At 43.6% G+C, this 16,815-nt stretch overlaps 1 protein-coding gene across 6 annotated transcripts in view; it reads left to right on the top strand.

Moving 5' to 3' along the window:
- CNTN5 (contactin 5) overlaps window positions 1-16,815 on the top strand; it is an 832,499-nt gene that overhangs the window by 777,879 nt on the left and 37,805 nt on the right. For all 6 annotated transcript variants that reach the window (XM_055129785.1, XM_055129784.1, XM_055129781.1 and 3 more), the window contains 2 exons: window positions 246-395; window positions 15,159-15,229. In XM_055129785.1, the coding sequence (XP_054985760.1) occupies window positions 246-395; window positions 15,159-15,229 (221 nt within the window). The remainder of the gene's footprint in view (window positions 1-245; window positions 396-15,158; window positions 15,230-16,815) is intronic.

Genomic DNA, 16,815 nt, shown 5'->3' with positions numbered 1-16,815 from the left:
GTTTGCTTATTGTTGCTTTTGGGCCACACTCCGCTGCGCCAGGGCTGACTCTTGACTCTGCATTCAGCCATCACTCCTAGCAGGGCTCCAGGACCAAATGTGGTGGCAGGATTTGAACCCAGGTTAGCTGCATGCCAGACCTGAACCCCTGTGTCTTTCTCTCTGGCCCAGCACGTGTGATTTCTTTGCTATTTGAAACCCTTTTCCAGTTGCTCTGATGGCATAAAATGCCCTTCCTTTCACAGTCCCAGAAGTCATCACGGGGGACATGGAGTCAGCGGTGGCTGTGGACCTGAACCCGTGGGTGGAATACGAATTCCGAGTTGTGGCCACAAATCCGATTGGGACAGGAGACCCCAGCACCCCATCTCGCTTGATCCGCACAAATGAAGCAGGTAAGGGGGCTTAAGGGGGCGGGGGGGGTGGGAGGGTTCAGTCTGGTGTCCCTCTAGCATACTGAAAGCAAGTCAACACCATTGGCACCATTGGCAGCGTTAGTATAATTTTTCCTGCTTCATATAGCTAAACATGATTTCAAATATATATATATATATATGTGTGTGTGTGTGTGTGTATACACATATATACACACATATATATATTTATATATACACACACACATATATATATACACACATATATATTCCATTTTATTTGTTCCTACATCTTCTCATTTCTCCCAGTAAGTGGATGCTTTAATTTTCTATTCCCCTGTCCCTGCCGTCAAGCCAAGTCACTAGGAAGTGGAAGAAGTGCTACATCTCTTGCTCTGAGTTTATTTAGTGTCACAAATCCATCCAGTCCCCATCCCATCACCTTTCTGGTGCGCTGCTTCCGCCCACCATGCTCCCTGTCACACCGAGACCCAGGGCGGAAGGAGCTGCCAAGACCAGCCTGGACTTACCTTCAGGAAGTCACTGTAAGTGAAACCACATGCGTCCTGCTTTCATAACAGCATTCTGAGGGGCCGCTGATAAAAATGTTTTTAAGAACAGTGTAAGGAGAGCTAATGGCTTTATTTAAAGGTAAATTTAAAGATACCAATCAACTGAAATAAGCATTATCATGAAAATATATTTCATAGATCTTTTTCATAACTTTAAACAAAGTCTTCTTATTTCTCTCTAATGCCCCTGTGAAATGGTGTATTAATAACATATCCTGGGCTGGAGGGATGTTACTGGGCTGAAGGCACTTGCCTTGCACTTGGCCAACCCTGGTTTAACAGCCACTATGTAGATGGTCCCTAGGCACCTCCAGGAGAGATCCCTGTGCCGGGGGACGACAAATAAGCCCTTAACACTGCAGGGTATGGCCCCAGACAGACAAAGGAATCATTCAGAGATCATCCCAATTTTCTGATTTTTGAATTTGTTTTATAGTTGTTTTTATTGCCATTTCAATCATGTGAATTTTAGATTGAACATTAATTGCCTGCTTGGGTTTTCATGCATTGATAAAACCAGTCATGCTTTCACTGTGTACAGGTGTTCATTAATTACGAGTGGAACAGGTTAGTGGCTCTGCATTTTATGTTCTCACCGTGCAGATGTTGAAAGGGTGCCAATACGAGTAGCTACACTCACCTATTTTCCTGAAGAGCACTGCCTTACTTTGCATGCTGTTAATTGTTTTAAAACAAAGGCAACGATTGCTAATTCAGACTCTATAAATATTCATTTTGAAAATAATTCATTTGGGATGAATAATCCTTTTAAACATTTTATAGTATAAATTGCCTCGTGCTATTAAAAAAGCATTTTACCAAACACACTTCTACTTTTTTTGGCTCAGTCGTATTCTGGTTTTAAAACGCTTCCCTTCGTCTGTGTGTAGCTCTCTCAGTCCTAGGCACTTCTCTCTGCTCCATCATGAGTTCTATGCTCATAGCTTACATTAAGTCGTTAAAATCTTATGGCAGAGAGGAGACAGCATGAAAAATGCATGCAACTCTCTCCTTTCAGAGCCAGCTGAGGGAGACTTTGCTGCCTGCTAGATGCTTCTTAGGCTCTGGTGCCTCCTCAGGCTGGAGCTTCTCATGGTGGTGAGGCCAGTGTTGGGTTCTGGACCAGCCTGTCAGACAGAGATGACCCGAGGGCAGAGGAACCTGAGAAGGCCTCTCCAGGGACACCCTCTGCCTCCATTAAGTACTTGTTAAGATCTGATTTTTTTTTTCTCTTATGGGACAAATAAACAGAGACACTTGCAAGAGAAGCATTTTAAATCTCTGGGGTATTGAGTTGAAGGCTTATATCCCAGGTTTGATCCCCAACAGCCCACGGGGTTCTCTCAAGCTCACCTAGAGTGATCCCCGAGCACCACCAAGAAACAAAAAATAATCATCAGATTTCCTGCAGCATTCTATATTACAAAGCAGTTTTAGTAAATCACTCCTTTCCCATATACCAAAAGAAAAATGAATCTATCTCTACGATTTCCTAGAGAGATAGTAAATTCTGATCTCCCTTTAGGGAAAGTTTTGAATTTTCTCATTAAAGCACTCCTAATGGTCATTAAATATAAGGTCGATCATTCTATCTAATTTATTATCAGGATATTAGAATAGTTGTGCAAATATATTTTTTACTTTAATGTGCCTTTCCATTTATAGTACTGTTATCTTATAAATTTTAGGTAAATGGTTGATAGATACACTCAGATATAGATATAAAAATATGGTTTCAATTTTGGAAATGTGTTGCTGTCATAAAGCCAATATATAAATTTAGGATGAGATAATGGAAAAGCTTTCTCTACCACTTAAAAAGCTGACACTCAAAAAAGGAAATCACATTTTAAGTAAAGAATTCAAAGTATCCACTATGGTAGATAAAAATATATATATGTGAATATAGAAATTCTTTTAATAGAATTTCAATATTCTGTAGGTGACGTGTTTCAAGCACTAATTGTTTAAAGGTGAATGCAAAGCCTAGGAGAGTTTACCTGTAGTCGCTAACTGAAGAAGGGCCAGGCTTCTGTGAAGTATTGCATTGCTAATATTATCAAAGCTTTTGATACAAGTCTATTTTCCCTTTCTTTATTTCAGAGAATGATGAACCATTTATACATGATATTTATGTAAATGAATATATTAAACATCATCTGCATATCTAGTATAGCTAACAGTTCTTCTAGCCTGTGAAGTAAGAATTTGAGTTTGGGGGCTGGAGACACAAAACAGCAGATAAGGCATTTGCTTTGCACACAGCTGACCTGGGTTCAGTCCCTGGCACCTCATGTAGTCCCCTAAGCAGCATCAGGAGTGATCCCTGAACACAGAGATGGGAGTAATCCCCGAGCACTACCAGGTATGGCCACAAAACAACAACAATAATAAAGTAATCATGAAAAGGGTTTGAGATTGGGGGTTAGGCTGATCCATTCATTGTTCTCTACCATTTGCTAAGGCAAGCACAGATAAGGTCAGTACTTTGTTTGAGGCTGTTTTCTGGCTTTTACTCTAACATAGAGGTAAATCACCAGTACCCAGCTGAGTCACTGTACTGAAAGGCTTAAGATCTCTAAAGAGTTAGCCCAGAGCCCACATATGGTCAGGCTTAATGTTAGCCATTTTATGATCATTCATTTAAATTAGTTATTACCGTATTCACTGAAAATAGAAACAACGCTAGTCATGTCCCAGTTCCTCTTTTTCATATGGAGGAAACACTTTCAGGTTAAATGTATGTCCTTGGTGCAGCAAAAAATCTGGCTAGCACTGTCCCAGCAAGAAATGTCCAGTGAAGAACGGTAGGGTCAGGGGACCCCAGAACCAAGTGTCCCTTTTGTCCCACAGCCCTCCGTTCAGGGTCTGACCCATCCTCACTGCCTTTCTTCATTGTCAGTTCTGCACGGGGACAGTAGCGTGGTCCAGTAAGAAGTCACTTTCTGTGGTTCTGATACCACAGACGAGGCCAGCAAGTAGTGTCAGATGAAAGGCTGGTTCCATGCGATGAGGGCATGTGTTCTGTGCTGATGTTCTCGGCTGAATGGAAAATGTCACAGGCATATCACCGTCACTGTCATCCCTTTGCTCATCGATTTGTTTGAGTGGGCACCAGTACCATCTCTCGTTGAGAGACTTATTGTTACTGTTTTTGGCATATCCAATACGCACGGGTAGCTTGCCAGGCTCTGTCGTGCGGATGGGATACTCTTACTAGTTTGCCGAGCTCTCGAGAGGGATGGAGGAATCGAAACCGGGTTGGCTGCATGCAAGGCAAATGCTCTACCTGCTGTGCTATCGCTCCAGTATCTGGTCATACAAGGAAAAATGTTTTTCTACATTTAGGGCATCGGTGGTAGGTCTGTCCTTAGTAACACCAGGATTTGGGAAAGTTGCATTATGGCAGCATAATCAAATATCCTTTAAACTGCAAAGATTGATAGATAGAACCCTGCTGTCTGCCCCCCATCCCCACCCAGGCAGACAAGAGGCTCACAAGGGTCTTCTCTGTCTTCATTGTCCTTCCCTCCCACCACCCCAGACAGCCGGGGCTCTGGGACCTCCCAAGTTAGACAAGAGAAGAGAAATGTCTCAGGCATCATGTGCCCTCTGCGGCACCAGCTTGCTTGCCACTTCTTTCTCTGGTAGGGCTCACAGGATTCTTTGGGGACCCCCACCCCCAGTCCTAGCAGGCAGCTATTTCAGGGTGAGCCCCCAAAGTCTCTGCAGGCCTCGCTTCCATGAGTATGTGGTTGTTTCCCAACATACATTTAACATGAAAGTGTTTTCTCTACATGAAAAGAGTAATTGGGACATGATTAGAGTATTTACAGTGAATACAGTAATAACTCATTTAAATGAATGAATTAAAGTTGGCCCTGTCTTGCCAACTCCAGAAATACAGGGATTTCCCCCACCTTTCTTATCTTCGATCATGGGAAACTGAGACCAGCACTGCTCAGGAACCCTGAGGTGCCTGTTCTAGCCAGGGTGTGAGAGGACATGCCCATGATCCATGGCACTGCGGTGCTCCTGCTGTACCAGACGTGAGAGGTTGGTGGTCCTCCCACTGCCACGGGGGTGGGCGAGGGTGCCTCTCACATCCACTCCCCAGTGCTCACTGTCAGAGCATCCCTAGGGGAAATTCTGTATTGATCGCCTACAGTGGGAGGTGGGGAGGAACTGTAAATTCTGATTTCTCCCTCTTAGCAATTCCATCCCTTTGTCTAGTCATCCTCCATTTACCATCTGATGTGATTCATCCCAAATTCGGGAAAGATTCATTGACTTCTTACTGTAACTGATTCCCCTGTACTTTATTTTCCTGCTTCTAAAGAGATATTGCAGTGTTCATATGGATATATTCACAGTATTTGCCCCTGATAATTATTTCGGAAATTCCATTGAGTTCAAAAGTTATGGAAAGAACATGATAAGATACTACTGTAATATAAGATGGGGCTGGATTCATTTTCTCTGGGGGTATGTGGATTGCCTTGTAAATGGCATTTACTGGGGCTTTGAAGGTCAGACCAAATAGGATTCAGACAGAATTATTTATAGGGGGCAATTAGAAACCCTACAGTTATCAGGCACTGCTGTGTGCAGAGAAAAATACACGGCTCTAGGGCTTTTAAAGGGCTCTCTATTCTGTGTTCCTAAGAAAATGTTATATATAAAATATAAAGCATTCAGCTGAAATAATTGAGAAAATGTAAAAGAAAATACTATTAAATGAACATTATAGCTCTCTTCAACCCAATGAGTAATTTAATTATATTAAATAAAAGAAATGGTTCTCAATAACATTAAGAGAAGACAAAAATTATGGTAAGCAACAGACCTCTAAGGCCAAATCTCAATAATTAGAAAAAAAAAGAGGATCACAGCATGGCTCATATAACAGACAGTATTTTTAAATCATGAAGTCTCTTTGTCCCAGGCAAGTCTTGCCTACAAAATACATTCGAGAATGAAGTCTTCGGCTTCAGAGGCACTTGGCAAGCAAGGAGGGGAATTTTAATCGCTGCTTTTTAAAAAGAAACTGGTTAATTGTTTGACATGTTCTTTATGATATGTAGCAAAATGATGGATGAGCATTCCAAGATGATGGAAGATGTAAGCATGAAAGATAAAAGGTTGATGAGAGCTTTATTGGCCCAGGAGACACTCACGTTAGACCTCTCCTATCCCCGTAGTACCATGCAAAGTCATAAATCAGGAACCCACGTTCCGGACTCTGAACCTGCACCCTTCATTTAATTCCTGAGTAATAAGCATAGGGACAAGGCCATAGAACAGATGGAAGGGTACTTACCTTACATGTGGCCATCCCAGGTTTGGTCCCCAACACTACATACGGTTCACCCCAAGCCCTGCCAGGAGTGATCTCTGAGCACAGAGCCATGAGTAAGTTCTAAGTAGTGTCAGGCATGGTCTCAAAACTACAACAACAAAAAAAGTGAGGTGTGTGTGTGCCCCTATTATACAGTTGAAAAACTTGAGCTTTGAAAGCTAGCACTGGCTCACCCAGGAAGCAAGTTCCAGAACTGGAGTTGTAAGCCAGGTCTTTCTCCAAAGATGGAGCCTCCCAGGTCACTACACACCTCTCTGTGCACTCTCCCCCTCCACCCTTCACCTTTTCTCCTACCCCAATCTCCTCCTTTTCTCTTCCACACATCAGCACATCTCCTAGATCATTCACCCGCCCTCTGCCCTCACTCCCTGTGAAAGTCTGCAGCATTAGACTCTGACTTGAAAGTCCAAGTGTTAGAGCCTGACTATGCAAACTTGCCTCTTATGTTCTTGATTGTTGTGTTTAGGATAAGGTTGACAAATAAGAGAACTCTCGAATTCCCTACAATATGATCGGAATCTCCTTTCAACATTAAAAAAAAAAAGTACATTGCAGAGATTTCCTAATTAAAACAGCTGAGCCAAAAAGGATATAATTCCCACGGGACTCCCCCTCATACTAGCAAACATTATTATCCAGGTCTCCAAATGGATTCTCCGGGCCAGAGGGATAGTACAATGGATAGGGCACTTGCCTTGCCAACCCAAGTTCAATCTCGGGCATCCTATTTGGTCCCCCAAGCACTATCAGGAGTGATCCCAGGGTGCAGAACCAGGAGTAACCCCTGAGCATTGCCAGATGTGGCCCCAAGACAGAAACAAAAAAATGGGTTCTTTTTCCAGATCATATGCACTTGTGGTGGACTTTTAGTTCTATCATGGGAAACGCCCACTTTCTCTTTTTGAAATCTAAGTAGGAAATAATATAAGGAAATACTCATAAAGCATACTGAGAGACATTGATAATTTTGAAAATTACTTTAGAAAGTGGATACTATTATTATCTCCATTTTAGGTAGCTGAAGGGCACGGAGATTAAGAGATGTTTTTAGCCAATGGCTATCATTTGAGAATGGCATTCAAGCCCAGATCACTCTTGCTTCAACCAGCTTCCTCTTTCCATTCCTCTGCACCTTTCTTCCCAAACAAGTCGCTGAATTCTCATTAAGCTCCTAAATTGCATGCCCTCTCCCAGCTCTCCAATAAAGCTCTATTATTTAATGAGCCATGCAAGCATCCACTGAAATAGATACTGAAAATTTTTCAAGGAAACAAAGAGTTTTCTAAATGATTTCACTCTGTCTTCTTTTGTTTAGTTAAATGTTAATTAAAGCATATTGTTAATGTGATTGATTTTGCTCAAACTATTGCACTTAAAAGGAGTCCTTTGGTCCTTTGGTATGAATTCATGCATATTGAGATATAGGTAGTTTCCCTAAATTTTGGTCATGAGGTGTTAAAAAAAATACTTTTAGTATATAAAGAGAAAGGGGACAGTAATCTGCATTTCACCATACCAGACACAGCAATAAAACAGCCAGACACTTGCATGTTGCAAGCAAAGTATTAATTACATTATCTGCTCATGGAAAAATATTGCTCAGAAAGAAATTCAGACAAATCAGAGTTTAACCTGTTAACCATGCACATAAGCTTCATTCTCTAGACTGTGTGCATGACATTTATCAAAAGCTGACTGAGAAATAGAAGCCTGGAAATGCTTTATTCAAAATCAGATTTTCTGCTCCGGACCCGAATTGGGGCCAACAACACCGGGGAGCCGGAAGGAGGAGGTGCAGCCAGCACACCTTCTCTAGATGGAGCCCTGGCGACACTGAGCAGCAACTAACACGGCTCCGGGATTCGGGACTGGGACACATCCGAGCCGCGGGGGGGCACTGGAGTGGGGCAGCGCCAGCCCAAAACTCCAAGTGGTCCCGGCCGCCGGAAGTCACGCCCTCGATCCACCCTCGGGGCCATCTTGCCACAATCAGCAGAGAAGCGGCAGGCATTCTGGTGAGCAACGCGGCCCGGAAAATGCTCCGGACCCGAATTGGGGCCAACAACCCAGGGAGCCGGAAGGAGGAGGTGCAGCCAGCACACCTTCTCCAGATGGAGCCCTGGCAACACTGAGCAGCAACTAACACGGCTCCAGGATTCGGGACTGGGACACATCCGAGCCACACAGCCTTTTCTAAAATCTGAAAGCATACAATCTTTTAATGGAATACTAATTATCAAATGCTTCCTTAATAGGGTTATCTTGTTTGGGGGTATAACTCCCACAACAATAGTGAGTTTTGTGTTGAAATATGGAACGTAATCAAGGTGAAGAGAAAATGAAGTGAAATTCATCAGTTATACAGTTGGGGTGGGGGACGGGGAGTATACCGGGGATTTTGGTGGTGGAATATGGGCACTGGTGAAGGGATGGTGTTTGAATACAGTATAACTGAGACATAAACCTGAGAACTCTGTAACTTTCCACATGGTGATAAAATAAAAAAAATAAATAAATAAAATAAAATAAAATAAAAAATAAACTTGAAAAAAATCAGATTTTCAAAATTATATTGAAAATATGTTTTGATTATAAGCAAACATATATCTCTGAACTCAATAAAATCATGTATTATATGTTTGATTATATCATAACATGATTTAAACAAGAATGGGAAAACATTTATACCAAAAGGTCCCTGAAAAAAGTAAGTCAAATTCCTATATATCACAAACATGCCATTTTGTAAGTATAAGGATATTATTGAAGCAAGTAGACTCCAAAGCATTGCCTGCAGAGATATATGTCACCAACTTGAAAATAACTATATGCCACCAACTTGAGGAGGAAATGAATGAGTATGTATCACTGTCATCCCATTGTTTGTCGATTTACTCGAGCGGGCTGAATGAGTATGTGTTCCATCAATTATCTGGATGCAAGTGGAAGATTTGGGCCAGTTAGAAATAGAGGACACCATAGGAGTGCTGGGACCTGGCTGTAGAAGCTGTGCTCTGCAGAAGCTTCGAACGCTGTAAGGGTTTGGCTTGGGGATTGTTTTACCTTCTTTCTAGCTAGTTTTGTTGAGGTATAATTGATAGAGAACGTTGGTTGTTACACATCAGCTAAGTGTCCAACATAGTGATTTGTGTGCAGGCACACCTGCTTTCACCATGCTTGGCAGATACTGCATTCTTAAAAAATGAAAGGTCTGTGGCACCCAAAGTATCAGTGCCAAGTATTCACTTCCATTTCCCTGTCACATTTTGGTAGTCCTCACAATGTTAAGGCTTTAGATTATTTATCTGTTGCATGACTCATGGTCTTTGATGCTACTATTTGTAATTGTCAGAGGGCATTATGAACCATGCCCATATAACAGTGAACTTTGTAGTGGTGTGTGGGTTCTGACTGTTCCCAGACTAGCAGTTCCCTATTTCTCTCCCTATCTAGCATCTCCCACTCTATTTCCCCGGAGACACAATAGCTTTGATCAGGCCACTGGTAACTCTGCAATGACCTCTAAATATTAGAGTAAAACAAGAGTTGCACATTCCTCGCTAGAAATCAAAAAGTTAAAATGATAAGTGGGGAAGGCATATCAAAAGCTAACTCGGACCAAAAACTAGGTGTCTTGGTAACTATTTGGTTACTGTCCAAGTTGTGGATGCAAAGGAAAAAGGCTTGAAGGAAATGAGATGCGCTGCTCCTGTCAACACACAAAACAGTTTTATTGCTAATCTGGAGAAAATTTGAGTGGCCTGAAAAGATCAAACCAACCATAACATTCCCTTAGACCAAAGTGCAATCCAGAGGCAGCCCTAACTCTCTGCCGTTCAATGAATACAGAGAGACAAGGAAGCTACAAGAATATGTTGTTACTATCAGAGGTAAATTGATGAGGTTTATGAATGAGAACTATACTCCATCCCAACAAGTTGCAAACTAAAGATGCAAGTGTTGATGATGAAGCAACAATTAACCTAAAAATCAAACTAAATGATTGATGAAGGCTGCTACAATGAAACAAATTTTTAATGTAGAGAAAGCAGTCAATTTGGAAGGAAATTATAGATACATATGATTTCCATTGCTAGAAAGAAGTCCATGACTGGCTTCACAGCTTTGGAGCAGAAGTCTGCACACTTTCTCAGCACCAATCAGCTGTGACTGGAAGTGGGTTGAGTGAACATAGGTGTGATTGTCCATTTGCTTTTCTCAATATTCCAGGGCTCTTAAGAGGAAGGCTTCATATTTTCTGCTGGAGCCACAAAGGCTGTATGATAGTGTACTCATTTACAACATGCTTTCTGAACATTTTGATCGCTCTGTTAAGACCTCAACCCAGAAAAATACCTTACTTCTCCTTCCGTGCTTTTCCTTCTTTTTCTTTCTTTCTTTCTTTCTTTCTTTCTTTCTTTCTTTCTTTCTTTCTTTCTTTCTTTCTTTCTTTCTTTCTTTCTTTCTTTCTCTTCCTCTCTTTCTTTCTCCCTTCCTCTCTTTCTTTCCTTCTCTCTTTTTTGCAATTAAAAAACATTTTAGTGAGGCAACACTGGTTCACAAGAGTGTTAATTATTTTATATGTAGGAGTACCATGTCCCCATATTGTGTCCAACATCAAAGGGCTAATACCTGCCCCCCACAACCCACTGGGTCCTGTCAGCCCATTTCCCTACCCTGTTGGGAACCTCGTCTGTCACAAGAATCTATGGGTTTATTTTCACTGGACAGTTCTCTTCTTTTGCTTTCTTTCTTTTTGTATCAAATGTAAGTGCGAGCATTCAGTGTTTGTCTTTCTCCTACTGTCTTATTTTGTCTGGCATGACCCCTCCAGTTCTCTCAGTTATAAAGATAAGACAAGGTTTCTTATCTTTACTCAGAACTAAGTATACACAAATTTGTCCACTCATCTGTCATTGGTACTTGGGTTGTTTCCATAGTACTGTAGTGACCATAGGTGTGCAGATATCATAAACAGACTCTTTTTGAGATATTACTTACATGCAGCTGACCCCAGTTTAGTCCCTAGCACTGCACGTCCCCTACCAAACATTGCCAGGAGTGATCCCTGAACACCAGCAGTTGTGGCCCCAAAAGAAAACAAACAAAAAGAATGGTTGTTTCTTGTACACATATGTTATTAAAACTCAGAAAATCAGTAGATTGATTTCAAAGAACAAAAGAAAAATGATGGAATCTGAATAAGTTAAGCCTAATTGGACCTGAAAATCACCACATTGAAACAACTCACTTCATAGAAGTTTTTACCTTGCTTTCATGGTTTCTCAAAGCCAACATTATTATCAACTTGTTCACTAATTTCTTTTTAGTCTATCAAAATAAAAAGAAACTAAATATTACTAAATATACAAAAAAATCCTAAATATTCTTTAGTAGACCACCAGGGCTTCACATAATCCCTCGGAGTTTCACTCTCTCCCAATCTTTTAAATAAACCTCAGAGGATTCCAAACCACCAACTGAGTACAGTGTCCAGGGGCCTTGTTTCAGCTTCAGAAAGCAGACAGGAACCTTAGTGCCTGGTCTTCACACCAAGTCTGTCATCATGGGAAGGGAATACTGAGAATAGAATTCTGAATCCTAAACTTAGAGTGAACTGTAGTTATTTCAGTGTGATAAACAACGTAAGTGTTTGGTAGACCTTGTTTATAAGGTTTATAACATTCCCTTGTTTATAAAGTCTCTTATCAGTGGTCAGAGATGACTGTGAATAGCATATGTGCTCACTTTGCTAATATGTATGTGAGTGTGTGTGTGTGTGTAGTAAGAGAAGCTGCAGCTGCATCTTTTTTAAATTTACTTATTTATTTATTTATTTATTTATTTATTTTATGTTTTTAAATTGAGATACCGTGAGAACAGTTACAGGACTTTCGGGATCAAGTCTCAGTCATACAATGATCAAACACCCATCCCTTCACCAGTGCACATGATCCACCACCAAGAACCCCAGACACCTTCCCTCCCTCTCCCCCTCTGCCTGTGTGGCAGATGATTTTTAATTAACTCATTGCTATGATAACATTCATTTTTTGACCGAAAACTCACTATCATTATTTGGAGTTTTCCCCACCAATAGTCAGACGTGTAAGAATGGCATCATTAGGTCGTATGTTTTCTATTGTTGATAACAATGAGCATATGATGTTGCATGGTCGTGAAATTGGCCGCCCAGTTTTGGGATTCTGGTATTAAGACCAGAGGTATTTCTGCCAGAGGCCGATGCATTCCAAGATTGGTTTGCATGCCTCTGGGATCATGTTCAGGAGCGGGGGAGCTGTTCGTGGGAGACCGCTGGGGTCTCATTAGGGAAGGAAGCAGGGCCGGTTCTGCCCCCCCCATTGCGAGATTCCCCATGCGACCCATCATTGCAAGCTCCTACCTCTCTGTCCAGTTGGCACTAAATGGTGGTGGTCGCCATGCTGCCAAGAGGGGAAAAAGGTGAGGACAAAAACCCTTTCCTTCCCAGGGCTGCACGGGACTGTAGTTTAGTTCAAAGTCCACGAGTGGACCTGCCAGCAGCCTCTGGGTTTCTGTGCCTCTGATATAATGGCTGCTCCAGGGTGGCAGAGCCATTCCTGAGCATTTTCTTTGGATATCAGGAAATGTTGTGCAGCCGCATAAGTGGACGCACAGTTTGGAGAGATATCCCAGTCCCACAAACCGGAGCCGTGTTAGTAGAAGCTAGGTGTTGCCAGGAGTCCATCTGGAGAAGGCAGGGACTCTGCACCTTCTCCATCTGGCGCCCCTGTGTTGTTGACCCGGTCTGAGGTCTGGAGCATTCTCCAGCTTACAGTGCCGCCGGCCTGGGTTCTTGCTGCTGACTGTTGCGGCAAAATGGCGCTGAGGGCGGGTTGAGGGCATGACTTCCGGCAGCAGGGGTGGGCTGGAGACTGGGCTGGTGTCACCCTGTTCCAGAGCCCCCACACATTTTGGAGAAATGTCCCAGTCCCACAAACCGGAGGAGCTGTGTTAGTAGAAGCTCAGTGTCACTGGGAGTTCATCTGGAGAAGGCAGGGACTCTGCACCTTCTCCATCTGGCGCCCCAGTGTTGTTGGTCCGGTCTGAGGTCTGGAGAATTCTCCGGCTTGCAGTGCTGCCGACCCAGGTTCTTGCTGTGCAGCTGCATCTTGTCAATAAATTAACTTAGTCCGCTGCTTGTTTGATCTCGTTTGTATGCCACAATAGTGAGATTTGTCATCTGGGGGAGTGTGGAACATTAGTTGGCTCCTTCCCTTTTCACACACGGTAAAACCAGCTCCCCTTCCTGTGCGCTTTACACAAGCCACAAGCCAGTGTCTGACTCTGAGGCCAGGTGCATGCAACAGTGGCTTGAGGACAGGGTCTCAAGACCCAAGTCATTAATGCACCACAGTTACTATGGTTGCTAAGGACAGACTCCAGTTAATGAATGATTTGCTTGGTATTTCACAATTTCTGCTTTTTTTTTCTTTGTGGGTCACACCCAGCGATGCACAGGGGTTACTCCTGGCTCTGCACTCAGGAATTACTCCTGGCAGTGCTCGGGGGAACATATGAGATGCTGGGATTCGAACCTGGGTTGGCCACGTGCAAGGCAAATGCCCTACCCACTGTGCTATCATTCCAGCCCCTCAGTTTTCAATTCTTTAGGGTTTGTTCTGTTTTATTTTGTTTGTTTGTTTAGTATGAAACAAAGTGTGTCCAATTCCATGTAGTTGTAAGCGAACTCACAAGTGAACACCACATACAAACGCCCTCTGGTCTGCAGGCAAATAGGTAAGAAGAAAGATGGGAGGTCACTCTATAAATGCGCATGTAAAAAGAGAATCATGATAGTGGAGCGAAGCACTCATGGACACTGGAAAGAAAGGCCCTTAATCCAGTGGAGCCTGTTATATATTTATAGACTATTCTCCGAAGGAAGGTTTTACCTTTGCAGTGGTATATAAATTCCATATCAGTTTTTCTGGTTTATAAAATGCTGTATGGATATCTTCCAGTAATTAATAGTCTTTCATCCTACTAGATAATGTATGGGAGTGGATTTATTGTTTATGAGTATATCAATATCATTTAAAAGCCCTCTGCTGGGGTACGAAAGCAAGGCTGAAGTGGAAAATTGCTAATGCAAGCTCATAGCCTGGAAAATAATTTCTTTTAATAGTTTTCTTCGTTTAACAGTTCTTCATTTGAACATGCTCCCTATCAACTGAAGATTTTGTGATTTGGTGCAGTGAAGGGGAAATTTATTCCTTTGGCATGGTTATCCTTTTAATAGTTCTTCATTTGAGAAGTCTCGGGGGTGCCTATATATTTTGCAGGTTGCAGAGATTCATTCTTGATCATATTTTCAATGTTTATTCATCTAAATAGGTTCTTACTTCTTGGAACTGTCCAAAGGCTTCTTTAAAACTGATTTTCATGTGAGCTTCTGGGAAGGTAATAATGCCATTGCCCACCTGTGGATTTATTTTCTGGGGACTCTGCAAGCCCTGGGCGACAGCACAGAGCCATTCCCCTCAGAACAAAAGGAAAACTTGTAGGACTCCACTGAACCATTAGCAGATATTCTTAACTGCAGGCCTCATCATGACTTGGACCTCACTGCCAAAGAACATTGACAGAGGACTAGTTAGAGGACTAGTTAGGATGGCAATTTGCAGCTGTAAAAGGAGGTCAGACTCTCCCTGCCCAGTGAGAAGCTGGGACCATCCCAGCTGTGTCTTTCTGGTGCCCAATGTGCCCACTGCAACTTGGACACATCTGGGCTGAGCGTGAGAAGGGGCTCTCGGATGCCTCAGGTGACCGCCCGCTCACTGCTCTTCCTCTCAATGCACTTTCTGCCCACAGTTCCAAAGACAGCGCCCACCAACGTCAGCGGGAGAAGCGGGAGGAGGCATGAACTCGTCATTGCCTGGGAGGTAAGAGCCGTGCCCACAGGATTGATCACCCGCATGCACCGTCCTAGTGGTCATCCCGGGTTGGCTTCCCTGCAGGCCTGAGGCCTTCTCCTATGGTATCGGCTCCCTAGCTCTAGGGTCTAAAACCTTCAAACCTGCCTTCTCTGCCCGCTGTGCTTGCGTCTGATCCGACATTCCTTCCGACCCAAGCAGCCCCGTGTGTCCCACTGTGGGAGACAGCAGCAGCCACCCCAAGTCATTTGCCTGTGTGGCGCGCATCTTCCTCCTGGGCCCGGTCCTGAAGTCCCCAGGGGGCCACAGACTTGATGTCCCACGGCTCCCCTGCCACAAGATCCGAGGGAGCAAGGAGAGGGGGTGTGAGTCGAGTGGTCACTTTTCCTGAGGTCACTCTCCCTTTGGCTATCAGAGGGCCATACCTCCTTCTGACCCCTCAGAATAGGGACTTGGAATCATGGAGCAAATGGAAGGAATCTCTTGCTGTGGCTAAGGGACATGAGGAAACAGACAGAAAAAGTCCTTTGACCAGAAGAAGCTCTTCATGAGCACATCTTGTGTCTAGAGTCCTCCCCTTCCTCCTCCTCCTCCTCCTCCTCCTCCTCCTCCTCCTCCTCCTCCTCCTCCTCCTCCTCCTCCTCCTCCTCCTCCTCCTCCTCCTCTTCCTCTTCCTCCTCCTCCTAGCTTCCGGCTTGTTTCTTCCCCTTGCAGAAGCCTGAGCTGCCTGGGGCCCGACCTTGCTGTCTTGTTCACTTGCTGTCTCACCCAGCCCCAGGTGCACCTAGGGGCTGAGACACCCAGAAGCTCCTGTGCAGGTGCCCGGCCTGGGCCTGTGGCAGGGCAGACAGCCCCTCTAAGCTGCTTTCTCTCAGGACTTAAACCCCTCCTAATGCCACCACACTGGGACCTCAGAGTCCCGCAGCCAAATTCGGGTGGAGAAAGGCAAACGCAGCCAGTCGCCCATGGACACAGCACTTCCTCTGTTCAGGGTTTCATTTCCCCTCAAATTAAAATTCAGAAGGATGAATACATATTGATTGTCTCCCCTGGGTCAGACACGACGCCAGGCGAGGGCTGATAACACTCAATACAATTGTTCCTCTGGATGGCTCGCCATCAATGTGCATTTAACAAGTTAAATATGCCTCGTTGTACAGATGCTTCCAGAACAAATACTAATCCCAATTTCTTCATATTAGCACAGAAGGAAGGGCGGGGAGTGGGGGTGGGGGCGAGTGGTGGGGGTTTAGGAGGTTAGAAGGTTCGCCATGAATATCTCCAGGGTTTTCTCTGCAAAGATCTCAGGCGAGCTTTGCCCGGGACTCAATTTTTCTGAACACCGTCAAGAGGTTGGTTTTCCCAGGAGGTTAATTCCTAGCAAGATGTCCAGGGACCTGCATGTCACATACATGACTAAGGGGAACATATCTCTTTTACCTAAAGACTTTGCAGTATCCTGATACTTCTGCTAAGACCAAAGTATATACCTTTGTTGGTACTATTTAGGTAGTAGTTAGCCCTCAACACAGGGTTTGACTTTCAATAGATTGCAGCGAGGGAGCTGCTCTGCTACACATGAAACCTTGACCCAG

This window comes from Sorex araneus, chromosome 3, assembly GCF_027595985.1.
Source record: "Sorex araneus isolate mSorAra2 chromosome 3, mSorAra2.pri, whole genome shotgun sequence".
NCBI lineage: Eukaryota > Metazoa > Chordata > Mammalia > Eulipotyphla > Soricidae > Sorex > Sorex araneus.
Note: the sequence above shows the minus strand (reverse complement) of the source record. Positions and strands in the feature narration are given on the sequence as shown.